This window comes from Engraulis encrasicolus, chromosome 15, assembly GCF_034702125.1.
Source record: "Engraulis encrasicolus isolate BLACKSEA-1 chromosome 15, IST_EnEncr_1.0, whole genome shotgun sequence".
NCBI classification, from domain to species: domain Eukaryota; kingdom Metazoa; phylum Chordata; class Actinopteri; order Clupeiformes; family Engraulidae; genus Engraulis; species Engraulis encrasicolus.
This window is the reverse complement of record NC_085871.1, coordinates 45,402,217-45,419,300: the sequence shown is the minus strand read 5'-3', so window position 1 is coordinate 45,419,300 and position 17,084 is coordinate 45,402,217. Positions and strand designations below refer to the sequence as shown.

The window sequence follows — 17,084 nt, the reverse complement described above, 5'->3', positions numbered from 1 at the left end:
AAGCGAGAATCAAAGAGAGAGAGGTAAACAAAACATAACCTAAATAAACAAAACATAACCTAAACTATCCCATTTTCTTCTTTACAGTGTTTATTATGTATAATGTATTCTGTAGTACTTCTGTAGAAGGAATGAACCAACTTCATCGAGTTGTGAAACCGGGTGCACAGAAAATAAATAGTGGGGCACAGCGTCGGCCCATGTTAGGGGGAATCTAGTATATGGGGGGCCTTGTCAAGGTAAAGTTTGGGAACCCCCCAGTGGTTCTTAACCTGGGGTGCGGGCACCCCCTAGGGGTGCGACAGACATTTCAGGGGGTGCACGGAATTTTGTTTGTGTTGAGGTTGTGACCAAAATTCTGCTGCCAAAAATTATAATTAGACCCAATCAAGACCAAATTATAACATGTCTTGGACCTAATGTAAAATCATTAAAGTATTGATTAATGTCTAAAGCAAGAATCATTGTAATTATTCATTTAAATAATTTTTTAGTGCGTATGCATGTGTAGACGTTTGGGTTGGGGGTGCACGGCTTGTCTTTGGCACAGGTTAGGGGGTGCTTCAAGAAAAAAGGTTAAGAACCACACTGACTTGCTCCCTCCACTTGTGCTTGTGGCCTCACCCCGCCTCCTGGCCCCTCCTCCGTGGAGAAAACGATAAAGTCTCCCAGCTGTCAGCCCTAGCCACAACTACTTTTGAGGGAATGTTTTTCATTCACCATCCCAATTGCAAATGAGAAGAAGACTTAACAATTGAGCTTTTGCAAGATATTGAAATATAATGCTGTTGTCAGTGATGTCATCATGACGTATTACTTCCGAGTACGAGGAAACAAGCACAAGTGGAGGAGGCAAGGTCGCATATTGTAACGCCGTCACTCTCTGGTAATGCTTCCCCGACACTGGTCTACAGGAGTGCGTTAGGCCTACTGGTAATGGTAATGTTGTCTTTTTGTATTTATGTATGTGTGTATGTTACTTGACACCTTAATTTAACCCTGGGATGAATTGATACTGTCCTCTACTCTACAAGAGGGAAACATGTGAATTTGCAGTTCACAAGTATGAAAAGTTTTAGGGTCCCTCTTCATATTCACTTCCCCGTGTGTGTGTGTGTGTGTGTGTGTGTGTGTGTGTGTGTGTGTGTGTGTGTGTGTGTGTGTGTGTGTGTGTAAGATCATGGAGTGTTAAAGTGATACCTTCCCATTTTTGGAAATAAGCTTATTTTACACCTCTCATTGCGTTAAATGATTGAGTTTTACCTTTCTCCTGTACTTCCTGCCGTTTTCTGAGTATGGCCAGAGAATCTCTAACATGGAGAAGGCTCAGTCTCATTGGTTCCCATTGTAGCCAGTTAGCTTTGCATGCATACCGCAGTAACGAGCGTAGGCCAGTCCTTCATGTGGGAAAATGTATGGAATGGAAAGGGGAACCCATGCTAAATACATTGCTACTGCGATTTCCAGTCACAAATATCATCAACAAAACATTCCTGGTAAGCACTATGACTGTTGTTTAACAATAGGCTGTATTGACAAATCGTTCAGGTGTGTAGTTTTACAGCAGGTTAGAAGATTTCAACCTGTACTCGCTAGCATCGCGCTAATGTTTATGGGTTTGGCCCCATAAAAATTGAGCTTTGTGACCCAGTATATAATAATCTAGTGGCGCAAAATAATCGAAATGCTACTCAAATGGGGTCTTATTATTTCTAGCTTCGAACTTAATATTAATATTTCAGGACAAAAAATTATAAAAAAAATCACAAAAATTATAATGGTAGAAAACTCCATTGACACCCATTCATTTTGCACTGGCCCATGGTTAGGGTTAGCCAGTTGTGGCTAGTAGCTAGGCGTGAGTGAACACCCCCTGAGTATGGCAGTGCACATTTTACCTCCATGCTAGCAATTAACATTGAGGCCTATAAGACCAGCTGGCGGCTAACTGGTCTCATAGGACTCAATGTTAACTGCTAGCATGGAAGTAAAATTTGCACTGCCATACTCAGACAACGGTTGAAAGTACAGGAGAGAGGTCAAACTCAATCATTTAACACAATGAGAGGTGTAAAATAAGCTTATTTCCAAAAATGGGACAGTATCACCTTAAAAGGTACACTGTGCAGGAAATGGTCAAAAAGGGTACTGCAACTATGCTGCTCATTGAAACTGGGCTGCCTATTGTCAAATTTGATCTTTACATGAAAGTTTACTAATAAACAAATATTTTCTAGTATGGTCCAAGTAGAGTAATATTTGCAGCTAAAAATCGCTATTTTTTAGAAATTCAAAATGGCGGACCATGGAGAAGATCCCCCTTTTCATGTATGAAAAGTGCAATTTTTCCAGTCATAATGAATACTTAGAATTTGATGGTGGTGGAAAGTATTAATAAAAAAGGTAACATTAGTGAATGGGCAGCATGAATTCTGGAAATAAACAACTAAAAATCTCACACAGTGTCCCTTTAAGGACAAATGCATTTAGATGAAATGGGTACAGTATGTCGAGGGCCTGCGACAAGGCGGTCGCCTAGAGCAGTGTTTCCCAACCAGGGGTACGTGTACCACTAGGGGTACGCGAGCACACTGCAGGGGGTACTTGGAAAAATTTCATTCTAAGAAATGCATGGAGCATAGTCACACTGGAAAAGAAAAAGCAAAGTAATACATGAGTTAGTGGGTACTCATGGCACAACAAAAAGGCTCGGGGGGTACATGAGACGAAAAAGGTTGGGAAACACAAACACTGGCCTAGAGCATTTATTTGCAGAAAGTTAAAAATGGTCAAAATAACACAAATGATGCCATGTTTTCAGATCTTAAAAACGCAAAGAAAACAAGATGATATTCATTTTAAATCAAAACAATAGTGATGCTCTAAGTTGGGAAGTTGGGAGTTCAGAAATCAATATTTGGTAGAATAACCCTGGATTTTGATCACCAGTCTTTCACATCGTTCTTGGATGACTTAAAGGATGACTTTAGTCAATTCCGACATGCAGTTGTAATGCTCACACTACCCTGGACTTGTCAGTACCTGAGGGTTTTTTTCCCCCTTCTTCAGCCTTTTCCGAGATCCTGGTCATTGTAATGGGCATAGCAATTCATGTTTCCCAAACGGCATGGTTGACCCGCCTCCCTAGGTTTGCTACTGGTTGACTGGTTTTGGACAAAGTGGGAGGAGTTCCCGATTTTTCCAGGGATCAGAAACAATATTTACATTGCTCTTGGCCTGACTAAAAGCAACCTGCAACCCTCTGATCTTAAGACCATCTGCCTTAGAATTAGGCCACGGCTGCCCACAAGTTCATGGGAAGTTCTGCATTACAGGCTGTTGGTTACAGTCCCTGGAGCAATGTGGAGTTAGGCGCTTTGCTCAAGGGCACTTCAGTCATGGATGGAGGTGTAAGCAGAGGCTAGGGTGAGATTCGAAGCTGCAACCCTCTGATCTTGAGACCACCTGCCTAAGAATTAGGCCACGGCTACCCCCACGTTCAAGGAAAGTTCATGCTCAATGTCTTTCTTTTTACGTGAAAAATACATGGCAAAAACAACCTGGGAAGACTGTTCTCCCTGTGCCACTGGCTGAAGCAGTTTCGCCTTGGGACCAAGCAGAACGGGTGGTCACAAGCCCGGAGAGGCAAGGGTGGGATTCGAACCCTCTGCAACCCCAAAGTTTAGGGGTTTAAGTTCTCACTGTGCCACTTGGTGAAGCAGTTTCGCTTTGGAACACAGCAGAAGCAGCGGTCACAAACTTTGCACATGATGGGGGTCCTTTGTCGGCAAACACAGCACCTCTTGCGGCCCAGCGTGGAATCGCCACTAAAATATACTGGCAGGTGCATGCCGTTGCCGTGCTTGGAAGATGGCGGAGTTACGAGCCTGGGGGTGGGTTGGGATCCAGCTTCTGACAGCTCAATCAACAGATCCTCTCGGAATACCTTCTGGGTTTGTGGCGTTTCCCCTTTGCTCAAGGCAATCCACTTTTGTAGAATAAAGGCATTGTCGATTGCGATGTCCATGAAGTTGAAAAACACGGTTCTGTGCCACCTCAGGCTTCTTTGCCGGAGGCTGAAGGAGCCAATGACATCATCCGGGAGGTCAGCCCCACCCATGTGCGTGTTGTAGTCCTTGACTGCTGGCGGAATTGGGATGTCCTCGGTCGTCCACTTCCCATTAACTCTATTTACCGGTACCTTCCTTTGGACGGTCTCTCCTGCGTGGGCCTGGTGCATGGTGGAGCACATTTGCACATCACAATTGTCTCTCCACTGCACAAACAACAGGGGGTCTTCCCTGATCCACCTGATGGCACCTCGTGGAGACTTCTTGTCAAGCGAGCCAGGCCTGTTTGTACTAGGGAAGCCCTTGCAACGTGGCCCGATGGTGCCGCAGGCCCAGATCTTTTTCTGCAAGAGGTCCTTGAAGAGTTCTGGGCAGTTGTAAAAACTGTCCAGATACAGCTTGTACCCTGAGCCCAGAACTTCCGTGGACAGCAGCCCCATCACCATGTGATAATTGAGGCCATATCCGGCCGCAAACGCAGTTCTGTTCTCACCCATGTGGAAATCCCATATGTAGCCGCATCGAGAGTCCGTGAGGAAAAACATCTTGTAACCAAATTTACATCCCTTCTTTTCTCGAAGTTTGTACATCGCTCTCTCATCCACACGGATGTCCTGGTAGGGATGAAAGTTGGTCTTGCAAGCCTGCCGCAGTTCCGTGTACATGGGCTTAATCTTTTGCAGGCAATCATATTCGAGCGTTCCTCTCCGCGCATCGTTCGCAGCATCGTCATCGGGGTCGCTCATGCAAAGTGTCGTGGAAATCCGTGTGAACTTCTTGCGAGTGATCACGGACCTGGGAAAAGGCAGGTTGTATGGTTTGGAACGTTTCCAGTAGTCTTCACTGGTAGGTAGCTGTGTCAAACCCTTGTATATGACCATGGACATGTATGAAAAAAGGTCTGGAAGTGTGACGTCGCTCCATTGGTCAGTGTGATGAATTGCTCCGTATTTGTTGGTGTTTCGTAGCACAGTGGTCAGCATGGTGTCAGTAAAGAACAGCCTGAAGAGTTGCAGTGCAGTGTGCAATTGTGCAATTTGTGGGCCAGGCGTCCGCAAAGGCTGAAATTCGGGCTGAGGCGGCAGGTGGTCCTCTGTGCTCTCGTCCAACCAGGGTGCAGTAGCACCCTCTTCGTTAGCACCTGTAGAGCCTAGGCCTTGTCCAGCAGCTTTCCTCTGAGAGGATGAAGATCCAGCAGGGGCCTCTTCCTGTTCCCCAGCACCTTCTGCTTCCTGCCTGGAAGGCACCCAGCCTGCATCATCACCATCACTGAAAAAAAATCAGGAGAGAAAAACAACACAAGGAGTGCATTTTAATATGCGACCTTGCCTCCTCCACTTGCCTCCTCCACTTGCTTCTCGTCATGATGACATCACTGACAACAGCATTATATTTCAATATCTTGCAAAAGCTCAATTGTTAAGTCTTTTTCTCATTTGCAATTGGGATGGTGAATGAAAAACAGTCCCTCAAAAGTTGTTGTGGCGAGGCTGACAGCTGGGAAACTTTATCGTTTTCTCCACGGAGGAGGGGCCAGGAGGCGGGACGAGGAGACAAGCACAAGTGGAGGAGGCAAGGTCACATATTGGGATGCACCCAATGAAGTTCCCCTGGCCCATTCCCCCCTGGCTTGTCTTTCTCAAACATCTCAAACTTCTAGGGCAGCGGTTCCCAAACTTTTTTCCTTGCGCACCCCCTTGTACATAGCAATGCGCACCCCCTAATCAAATGTTTTGGTGTACTTATGGGTACTCAAATATGACTTCACTGCACAAGTCATTGCACATTATGCAGAATCATTTAGGGAATCCTCATTTTCCAATAGACCTCAATATTCCTAAGTTTGGGAAACCCTGTTCTAGGGTGCCAAACACCACTGAGCCCAGTGTCCTCATTGTCATTGCTCGGTAAATTCTTGAACCTCAGTCATACCTAATGACCTACCCCCGTCACTCATACCCAATGCCCACCTAAATCCTCAGTCATACCTAATGCCCACTTAACCCTGTTAGGGGTCTTACACACCAAGGCGGTAAAGCGTCGCGGAACGGCCGCGTTTTTTACCGGCGTCGGTGAAAATACATTGAAACCTATCTGTCCTTACACACCAACCGGCGGTAGTCGGGCGTCAGCGGCGCGGGAGCCGGCTCCGCGCCGCGCTGCATTTGGAAAATAGAACTCCAGCGTATTTTTCACGCCGGCAACCGGCGGTGTCTCATTCAAATGAATGGCAAAGTAGCACGCTAGCTTTAGCTGTGGGGAGGGTTTTGAACAGGACTGGCCGCGCACGCCGACGCTGTCAGTGTGAAAGGCAGAGAAAAACACACCGGCCAAAACTAAGCAGAAAGACCGCGTCCGTCCTGCGACCGTTCCGTTCCGCCTTGGTATGTTTTGGCCCTTATATCTAATGCCCACTTACCCCCGTCAGTCATACCTAATGCCCACTTACCACTCCATATCTGGGTCTTCATCTTCGTCCCTGGAATCTTCGCTCTCATTCACGTCCACATCTTCCTCCTCCGTGTCATCCAACACCGCTTTTCCATCTTCTCCTGGTTTTTGGACCTCTCCTCCTGCTCCTTCAACACTCTTCAGGCCGTCTGTGCCTTGTCCTCTGGGCTCCTCAACTCCTACAACGTCGTCTTCTGGCATTTTCTTTGGTCTGCCCCTTCCTCTTCCTCTCCCTCTTCCTCTGCCTCGACTTTCCCTTCTCCCTCTTCCTCTGCCTCGACTTTCCCTTCTCCCTCTTCCTCCGCCTCCTCCTCGACTTCCCCTTCCGCCTCCTTCTTTGCCTTGGTTTGTCTCTTCCTCTTCATCACTCTCGTCATCACTGTCCTCCTCCTCCTCCTCCTCCCGACGTCTCTTTGCCTGACCAGGTGTCGCCTGAGGTTGCCACTCTTCGTCACTCCCACTGGAAAAGAGACAGAAGAAGAAAGCGAGAAAAAATATGATAAACATAAAATGCACACAGGGCACAGATTAAATCATGTTGAATGGATCTTTTGGCTGTATGTTAGGGCTGCATGATTATGGAAAAAATCATGATCACGATTATTTTGGTCAAAATCATAATCACTATTATTAATCACGATTATTGATTTTTTGCACATTTTTTTTAAAAAATTATAACAAGATGAAATGTAACCAGGAATTAATTACATATGGGATGAGCAAAATAAAATGAATTGTAGTAATTATGTAAAGGCAATGGCATGAAACTTAAGTGGACAGATTTCTGGCCAGAAACACCAGCCTGTCAGTATGTTCTGGTTTTAAGGACGCTCTCAAAAGTAGGTAGTATTGCCACGAGTGGCGTCTAATTACCCAACAACGACATTCACAGTGCATTTCCAGATCTTGGTTATGAAAACACAATGCCCACTTACTAGGGATGCAAATGATTAATCAACTTTAATCGATCATTGCCATAATGGATTAAAAAACATTTATCACAATTAATCGACATTTCAACTGACAAGAGACCCAGGTGAAATGGGCATGTGAAGAGGGGTGTGAATAGTGGGAATATTTAAATCACCTGTGGATTAAATAATTGAAGTAGAATTCAAATAAAAATGTGGTATTTTATCTAAATTTTTAATTACATTTTCTAGATTTAGTAGGATTTTTTTTTTTAGAAACATTGAGATTTCAGGGACACACACGGACGGACGCCGCTTATCAATTAATCGTAAGTCGATCGATAAGGCCATCAACTAATGATTAATGAAATAATCGATCATTTGCAACCTGCCCACTTACCACTCAAAATCCGATAAATGGTCACCGGAATCCTCGCTCTCATCAGGACTGACGTGTTCCTCCCCCGTGCCGTCCAATGAGGCTTTGCCCGCCTCTCCTGGTCTTTGGACCACTCCTGCTCCATGCTTCAGGCCTCTGCCTCTTCGTCGACCTACGGGTGTGCAAAAAAAATGTCATGACCATGCATTAAATACTATTGCATCTGGAACAGAGTTAGAAATGTAGTTGGTGAATTTCACTATAAATATTTGGTTCTCCTTATCATACGAGTTGCAGCCACCTGGTGGTGTATTCTTGCAGCTGTAGTAGGCCAGGTCTTTGCACATGAACTATGCTTCCTCCAGCCAGAAAGAGTCTACTTCGCTGGAGATATGAATGTACAACCGCAGCTGCATGATGTTGTTTGCACTTAATGTTTCACCAGAATAAATGCGAATAAATGCTTTGTCGCCTTTCCTTGCCTTCGACCTGCCGCCGAATGCGGTCTGTTACACATCTGTATCTCTTAGACGGCCTTACTCATTTGTGGTCAAGCCAAAATAATGACATGTTGAACTTTGGATGCAGCAGGTATTCTACTCTCCTGCTTGTCTCTCAGCTGTGGTTACAACGTGACGTCAAGTGGTGCATTCAAGTGGCGGCATTGTTGCATGTACCGGTACTTTTCAAATGCAGTATAGTACAGTTTTAAATGCCTTAGTACCGCGGTAAGGTACTGATACCGATATACCATGCAACCCCATCATGCAGCATACAATAATAATAACAACATTTCATTTGGCACTGATTCATTCGTTCAGCAGAGAGTAGGCAGTATGTCTGTTTTAATGGAAACCCTCTCCCAGATGCTAAAAATGCTTAAATAAAACACATTGACTTATAAATGCTACACAGCAACTGACAAATAAAGTTGTATTTTTTACACATTTACTGAGGTAAATATCGCGATAGTACATGAATTGCAATGCATCGTAATAGAATCGCATGGTGGCATGTGTATCGTGATGTGATGAACATTGAATGATGAACACTTTGCCAATACTCACCCCTATCTCGAACTCCTGCTTTTCCAGCTTCTTCTGTTTTTTGCGCTTCTCCTTCTCTTTCAACTGTCTTTGGCCCGTCCGTGTCTTGGTCTCTGGGTTTCCCAGCTTGTTCTTCTATATTGTCTTCTGGCATTTCACCGTTCTTTGGTCGTCCCCTGCCTCTTCCTCTTCCTCGGCCTCCCATTCCGCCTCTCTCTTTGCTCCTTCCTCTTCCTCTTCCTCCATCAGCTTGTTCTTCTACATTTACATCTTCTGGTACTTGCCCATTCTTCGGTCTTCCCCTTCCTCTTCCTCTTCCGCCTCTCTCTTTCCCCCTTCCCCTGCCTCTTCCCCTTTCTTGGCTTATGCCGGCTGTGTCTTGGTCTTTGGATGATCCTTCAGCTTGTTCTTGGTCTCTGGCTACCTCAGCTTCTTCTTGGTCTCTGGATGATCCTTCAGCTTCTTCTTGGTCTCTGGGTACCTCAGCTTGTTGTTCTTCTACGCTGTCTCCTGGAATTTCACCGTTCATCGATGTGCCTCTTCCTCTTCCTTGACTTCCTCTTCCTCCCCTTACCCCTCTTCCTCTTCCTCGACCTCCACTTCCCCCTCTATGTTTTCCCCTGCCTCTTCCTCTTCCTCCCCCTCTTTCTCCCTCCGCTTGTTCTCCTCCCCCTCCCCCTGCCCCTGCCTCCACTTGTGCTCCTACATTTGAGTCTCCTGGTACTTCCCCATTTGTCGCTCCTCCTCCTCTTCCTGCCATTCCCCTTGCCTTTCTTCCCCTCCTTCTTTTTATTATCCTTCCGACTTGACTCGCTTTGTCTTTCCCTTTTCCTTTCCCTCTGTGTGTCCTTGTTCCTCTCCATATCCCTCTTCCTGGTCTCCTTGCGATCTTCTCCACCACCTGCACATCATCATCCTCATCCTCTTCGCCGCGGTCCCCATTCTCCTCCTCCTCCTCCTCCTCCCGGCGTCTTTTTCTCCCACCGGGGACCTGAGGCTGCCATTCTTCCTCATAATCACTGACGAAAACAAAGAAGAAGAGAAGTAACTAATGTGAAATGTGAAATACAGTACACACAGACTACAGCACGTTGAGTGATTATCTTTTGACTCCTTTGGGAATATATTAGCCTGATAAACCAGACTAAATGTGGATGTCTAATTTAGTCTGGCCTCGATGCATAATACATCCGAAGATTGTTGATGAGAACAAACTTCCCTCAAAACCCTGCCCACTTTGATTCAAAACACATCTTTGCGTTGTAATTGGTTTGCCAGATTCTTGGCATTCTGGCTTCATTGAATCATTATGCGAGGCCAGACCCACCCGTAGACAAAACATTTTGCCGTCCAGCGGGTGGCGCTGGTTCACCAGGCTAGGAATATATAGCTCTGGCAAAAATTGAGAGACCACTTTGAATTTGAATTCAGTTTTTCTGAGCTTGCTATGGACAGTAGGGATGCAAATTATTGATTAATTCATTAATCATTAGTTGCCAGCCTTATCGATCGACTTAACATTAATTGATAAGCGGCGTTTTCCCCCCAAAATCTCATCGTTTCTCGAAAAAAAAAAACCTACTGAATCTATAATTTTCAATTAAATATTGAGCTAAAATACCACATTTAAATTTATTATTCAATTCTTTAAACCAAAAGGTGATTCAAATATTCCCACAATTCACACCCATCTTCACATACCCATTTCACCTGGGTCTCATACATGAGAAGGTGGATCTTCTCCATGGTCCGCCATTTTGAATTTCCAGACATTTTTAGTTTAGTTTTTAGTGACACTGAAGAAGGCTCTGTGCAGCCGAAACGTCTGTCATGTCAGTCCCTGCAAAGTTAAAATAAAATAAAAACCACAAGAAAGAAGAAAAATTGAGTGCGATCCATTCCCTACTACCAGACATTTTTAGTTGCAAAACGTAAGTTACTGTACTTTGGTCATGCTGGTTAATATTAGTTAATTATTTTGTAAATATTCATGAAAAGATCAAATCTGGCAGTTAACAATAAATAATAGTCATCGACAACTGCTGTCATAACCAGCGCTCAAAGCGAAGCTAGTGCAAACCAGCGATGCTAGAGAGGAGAAAGGCCCTGCCACTGCCAGCACTGGCTGAGGAGATGCCACAGTGCTACAGGAGAAAGTGAAAAGTCAAAGCCCAACTGGAAAACTCCAACATTGTCATTGTGACTCAGCACTCCACAGTACACAAGTGCGCACTGCACACGCAATAAAATTGCATTTATGCCTCACCGGTGCAAGGGGCCAGCCCCAAATGGCGCCCCATGGGGAGCAGTGCGGTCGGACAGTACCATGCTCAGAGTACCTCAGTCATGGAGGAGGATGGGGAAGAGCACTGGTTAATTACACCCCCCCCCCCCCACCAAGTGTTAAGTCTCAGCCCGGGGTGGGCGGCGATGAGGATGACGGTACAGGCACACAGGGACAGCATGTTTCCATAACGTCTCCGTGAGCAGTGCGAGTCCGAGAGGTTCGCGGGCTGCCTTGCACACTGCACAGTCAACGTCCACGTTCTATCCGAGTGCAGCAGCCATTCATTTTCAATGGAGCCCGCACATGGAATGCGGACGTCCACAGACTCGAGTTCTATTTTCAAGGAGCAACGCGGACATGTCCGGGCGGGACGGACATGCGCCCCTCTTACGCCGCGCTCCTGTGTGCAAGGCATGATTTGTTTTCATGTATTCTAACTGTTTCGGACTGATAACGGACACATTCTGTGGATGTCCGCGCCGTTGGTGTGAATGCAGCGTAAGGGGCCCCTTCAGGAGTGGAGGAGAGGAGGAGGAGGGAAGGAGAGGAGAAGGGATGTAAGGAGAAGGATATGTGCGAACTGCGAAGCCACCTTGAGCCATGTACAGACACACAGTTGTGATGAGAAGGAAAACAAGGATGTGATTGTTGTCAATCCAGCGCAGCCGATGCTAGTACCTGTAGCGAACGGAGTGGAAAAAGGAACTGGCTATTGCTAACAGTACCGCTACCTACCACCGGGCGGCTTAATATGCAGCATCAGCACGACATGACGGTAAGAAAGACAGGTTTCTTACAAATGATCTAATGCCAGCTGCCGAACAGTTTGCGTCTAATTTATTCCTCTTCAGTGGTAGGGCTGTGCAATATATCAAATTTATATTGTGATATCAATATTGCTGTCAAACGATATGAAATTTCATATCGAGTTGAACAACTATTTTGTCATTTGTTTATATAGCCAAAAGGTAGGCTATGTTGCGCACAATTATACATACGGTACCCCTCCACTAGAGCAATTGCAAGTGCAGACCAGACTTGCTATCCAACACTCATGCAGAACACCACTGTGTGTTTCTATATGACTTTTCCACTCACACTGCTGAAGGGAGGTGAAGATTGTGAATTGTTAGGCACAATTATTTTACTTTAAAAAAATATCGTTGATATCAATATTGTCTGAAATCGTGATTTTTTTCCTCCCCATAATCGAGCAGCCCTACCGCATGGTGTATTGTTTTGCTTGTAAATGCCTGGCAGGGCAGCATAATGCTTTCACTGCTGTGACTACAAACACCCGGATAGAGTCACAGCGCGTGAGAAAAATGCAAGCCGCCGCAAGTGTATGCTTGCACTTCTCAGGAGGTCACAGAATACGGGGAGTTCTACAGTTGATCGTGTTCTCAGACAACAAAAGAGGATTCATCAAAGTATTGGAGATACAGTAAGTGTTGTGAAACATTATGGCCATAATTAAGTTTTTAAGTATACGTGTGGTTTGGTATATTTCGGAGAGAGAACGAGCTGCTGGGGTAACAATTTGCCCAAGACACAACAGGTAGCGCATTCAGGCCGACTGAGAACCGTGCCGATGCCCGTTTCCGCACCTAACCGCGAACCGGCCGTCGTGTCCACAACACAGATGACAGAACCGGAAAGTTGGTTCGCCATGCGAACCGCAAAATACTTGATCTTTCTCCGCGAACCGTGACAACAACGTTACGTGGCTGTCAGCAGGTTCATCAAGGTAACAGTCACGTGCGGAAAAAGTTCAGAGCCCGGTATGAACAAGGGCTGTTCGCAGATAAGCACTTAAGTGCCGAACTTAACTAGTGCGGGCACCGGCTCCGTTCTGGTCGCTTGAAAGTCCTAAGGTAGCGCTTTCAGGCCGACTGAGAACCGTGCTGGAGCCCGTTCCCGCACCTAATCGCGAACCAGCCGTCGTGTTCAGGCCACAGATATTTACGTTCGCGAACCAGAAAGTTGGTTCGCAATGCGAACCGCAAAATACTAGGTTTTTCTCCGACGAACCGTGACGACAGCGTGCTCGTCAGCAGGTTAATCCGGGTAACGCAGTCACGTGCGGGAAAAGTTCAGAGCTCGGTATGAACACGGGCGGTTCGCAGATAAACACTTAAGTGCTGAACGTAACTGGTTCGGGCACCGACTCCAGGTACATTCTGGTCGGCCTGAAAGCCCTAAGGGAGGACTTGATGGACTGATTCAATCCTTTTCTTCTGCTGTAGCACAAGAGCTACAAAGTTTGCCCTGATGGCGATCTGCCATCTACTGATGATAATGGATATTACATGTCAAGGTTCATACAGGACAGAATAGATACTCTTTGAATTGATGCACATATGTAAACAATATGTCTAGGTCCATTGTTTTAAATGCATTTAATGTGCTTATGTACTCTAATAAAATGTCAACGAGGAAGAAAGACGCTGTTCATGAGTAGGCCCTATTCTTGCTTACATAGTAACTGAAGGACTTTTTAGGAAAAGCACAAAAGCACAACAATTACCTCTTAATGTATGTCCTCTACAAGTCTTCTGTTGTCCAGTCTTGCACTTTAAATGTCTGTATGAGCACTGTCTATGTCCATACTGTCTTAAGTCCATGTATAAGTACTGTCTATGTCTATACTGTCTATGTCCTTACCTAGATTAGTCTATGTCTGTATGGGAAAGCAAGAAATGTAATTTCAAATTCTTTGTATGACCAGTGCATGTAAAGAAATTGACAATAAAAACCTACTTGACTTGACTTGAAGGTGAGTGCAAGGTGTCTGTGTGTGTGTGTGTGTGTGTGTGTGTGTGTGTGTGTGTGTGTGTGTGTGTGTGTGTGTGTGTGTGTGTGTGTGTGTGTGTGTGTGTGTGTGTGTGTGGGGGACCAACATAATTATTATTTTTCAAATGTTTCTGAAGCTTTTGAAAAGTGTTATTGTTAAGTATTACCAATGATCCTAATGTTTTTATGCCATTCTGCTGTGCTGTAAGTCAAATTGCCTTTTTAAGGACATTAAAGCTTTCAAGCCAAGTCAAGTACAACAAGGGTTAAATCATGGATCTTGGTCGGTCCCTGCCAGAACACGAGTGCCCTCATTGAAACCAATGACCAATTTTTCAGATATGTTTTACCCATTTTTGCAGACAAATCCGACACAAGTGAAGATGGAAAGCCTACCAATAAAGCATCTGCATTCCTTCTGGAAGTACCACAAAGACCTGGTTACAATTTCAGTATTATTTCCATATAAGAATCAAAGAATTGTAATAACAAATGTTACGGTTTCATTCAAATAGCTCATATTAAGTGGAGGACGAGTAATGTTACCACATTTGTAGCTCATCAATTATGTAGTTCATTCTGCAAAAAATAGTATAATTTTCTCCGTGTCATTGGTTTCAATGAGGGAACTCCTGTTCTGGCAGGGACTCGCTTTTCGGCACGGCACAACACACCCCCCCCTCATGCATGTCCTCCTCCTCCACCTCGTCCACTGGAGTCATCGCTCAGCTGACCCATCGAAACGCGGGAATTCCTCCCCTCCCCCGCGTGCACGTATCCTTCCAAGTCCGAAGTCCTACAAGTTCATTTTTCTACTTTTCACGCGCAAAACAGAAATAACCCCTACACTGACAAGTCACTCGGGTAAAGAAATAAACAAAAGGGAAGACACGTGCACGTTGTAAACACGCACGCTATGAAACACTGTTATTGCAACTACTACTACTGCTAAGTAAAGTCCCTTCGTCATAATGGCAATAGAGCTCTTCAGCGTTGACGTCAACTTGTATGCGGCGTTTGGACTACCGGTTCCATGGCGATTTTTTACATTGCAAAATGCCATAGAGATTCAGGTTTGGCAAAAATATAAGTTGCACGGCAACAACGAACATTAGCGTGTCCCCGCATCCCTTTCTCATTAGTGGAACGGATCGTATCATCATGTTGGTGTATTCACATGTTAAATCATGACGATTATAATTCAATATTGCTAACCCCTTTCTGATCATTAAAACTTCCGAACTACATACTTTCCTTTGGTTGCCATGGGTACAACCTTCCGCACGTACATGCCGTTAGATACAGGCGCCGCTTCTGTAGTCGCCAAAAGCTTCCGGGTTTAGCATATGGACGCAACATCGTATTTATGTCGAAGTTTGACACAAAATGATCAACCATGTCATACCTACAGCCTATTTTTAACACCCTCGACAGTTTGCGGGGGTTCGCTAAGCGCGTGCTTGCACTCGGAGCTTATTTGAAATTTACCCCTATTCATTCCCAATGGAGGCCGGAAGCCGATAGGAACCAGGACGTCCTTAAATGCTAACATGAAAGACTACAATCTACTACATGCTTCCGCTTCCGCTGAAGAACTCTATTCCTACTCACCTTTCAAACTTGTAGCAGAGAGATTCTAGAATGAGAGGGGACATATGGCGGCCATCTTGGTGACGCCTCCGGGGTGCTATTTCGCGATTAAGTAGACCAGATCTGAGAGTCAATGGGAAAAATGAATGGGGAAACTGAGTATAGGACGGAGGGGAACCCAGCGGTTGTGAAAACCATATGGTTGAAACGACCGTGAAAAACTGATCAATCTAGACTACTTGGTTGTGTCATACGAGTCAAAATAAAGCTTTTTGAGCCACTTTTCTCACGGTTTTTTTGACAGAGCGCAGGCGCAGTAGTTCCATAACGGCACGAGAGCAACGGCTTTTCAAAACTGAGCATGTGCATAATTTCGCGTGCGCCGATGCAGCCAGATGATTGGATCACTGGCAACACAGCTAAGCAGGCACATTGGCTCTTGTTACCAGAAAGGCGGGAGATGTGCGGGTAGACGCCATATTTGCGTTACGAATCTTCACCGTTAATTTCTATGTACCTGTTCTATCTCCTCTTACTAGAATATTTCTGCTTGTAGTCTTTGCCTTCCACGAAGTATCCTGAAGTGTCCTCGCTTTTAATTACAAGAGATAGACCCAAGGAGATTCCTTTACCTTCATCGCCAGGAGTGGGGTTCCCTTCAAGTTGTTGTTCTTCTTCATTTTCTTCTTTAACAGTGATCGATTGGTCTACTTCTATCGGCATTGTTACAAAGCAGTGTGGAAAGGACGCTCCTTCCACACAACTAATGTATATCGCTAAAAATGCACGACGTCGAGGACACAGAGTAGTCTACTAAATTGCATTCCGTTTTGGAAAGTGAGTGGAGGTAGGCGGTGGCTTTTGAGCATGGGCACTACAGTCTTCTTCTGTGACGACAACGATTGGATTCAAACCTGAAGAGGAACTATCGCCCTCTAGCGGCTTGGACAGAAAGCTTATTTTCCTCCAAACACACTATTTATACTGGTAGGCTATAATAAAAGAGTTCAAATGCAAAACCCACTAACTCCATTTCTGAAGACCTGCACTTCTATATTTTTAGAGAACAATGTTGTTGGTTTGGTTTACATTCATGTACTTGATAATACATATAAATAGTTATATTATATAAATAAAATAAAAAAATATGCAATTTTGATAGCTTTGTATTAAATAAAAAATGAATTGAGATTAGTTTCTGAAAAGGCACTTAGGGGGTTTTGCATCTGAACTCTTCAATTTAAAACCATGTAATCTGGGCCTTGAGGTGTTAATTGGAAATTCTATGCCTGAATCAGACAATTCCAGCGACTCCACCCTTCTCCACTCTTGGTAGTTCTGTAGCCTACTGTGTGAGTTGTCAAGAAAATCAAAGACAAATGCATCTGGATAAAAAAGGGCTACAGTGCGTCTCAAAGACAGGAACAAATAGACTATGAAGCATTTAAAACATCAGAAATGAGACATCATGGAATGTTTATGGGTTCCATTGTCTTTTGGGTGTTTCCCTATTTCAATGTTTACACTCCAGTGTATATGGTGGCCATATTGATAATG

General features: G+C 44.9%; 1 protein-coding gene across 1 annotated transcript; it reads right to left on the bottom strand.

Annotated features, from left to right (window-relative positions):
• Positions 1–2,749: 2,749 nt before the first annotated feature.
• On the bottom strand, positions 2,750–6,784 carry LOC134464686 (piggyBac transposable element-derived protein 4-like). The gene is made up of 2 exons (XM_063218055.1): positions 6,520–6,784; positions 2,750–5,339 (listed from the first exon to the last, which is right to left on the bottom strand). Exons 1-2 carry the CDS (start codon positions 6,720–6,722, stop codon positions 3,683–3,685), a joined length of 1,860 nt encoding a protein of 619 aa, XP_063074125.1. The 5' UTR covers positions 6,723–6,784; the 3' UTR covers positions 2,750–3,682.
• Positions 6,785–17,084: the final 10,300 nt, after the last annotated feature.

Coding starts and splice junctions, on each gene's coding strand:
- LOC134464686 (XM_063218055.1), bottom strand. CDS start 6,722: ATGCCAGAAGACGACGTTGTAGGAGTTGAGGAGCCCAGAGGACAAGGC. Junction 5,340..6,519: donor GAAGACCCAGATATGGAGTG/GTAAGTGGGCAT, acceptor ATTTTTTTTCAG/TGATGGTGATGATGCAGGCT.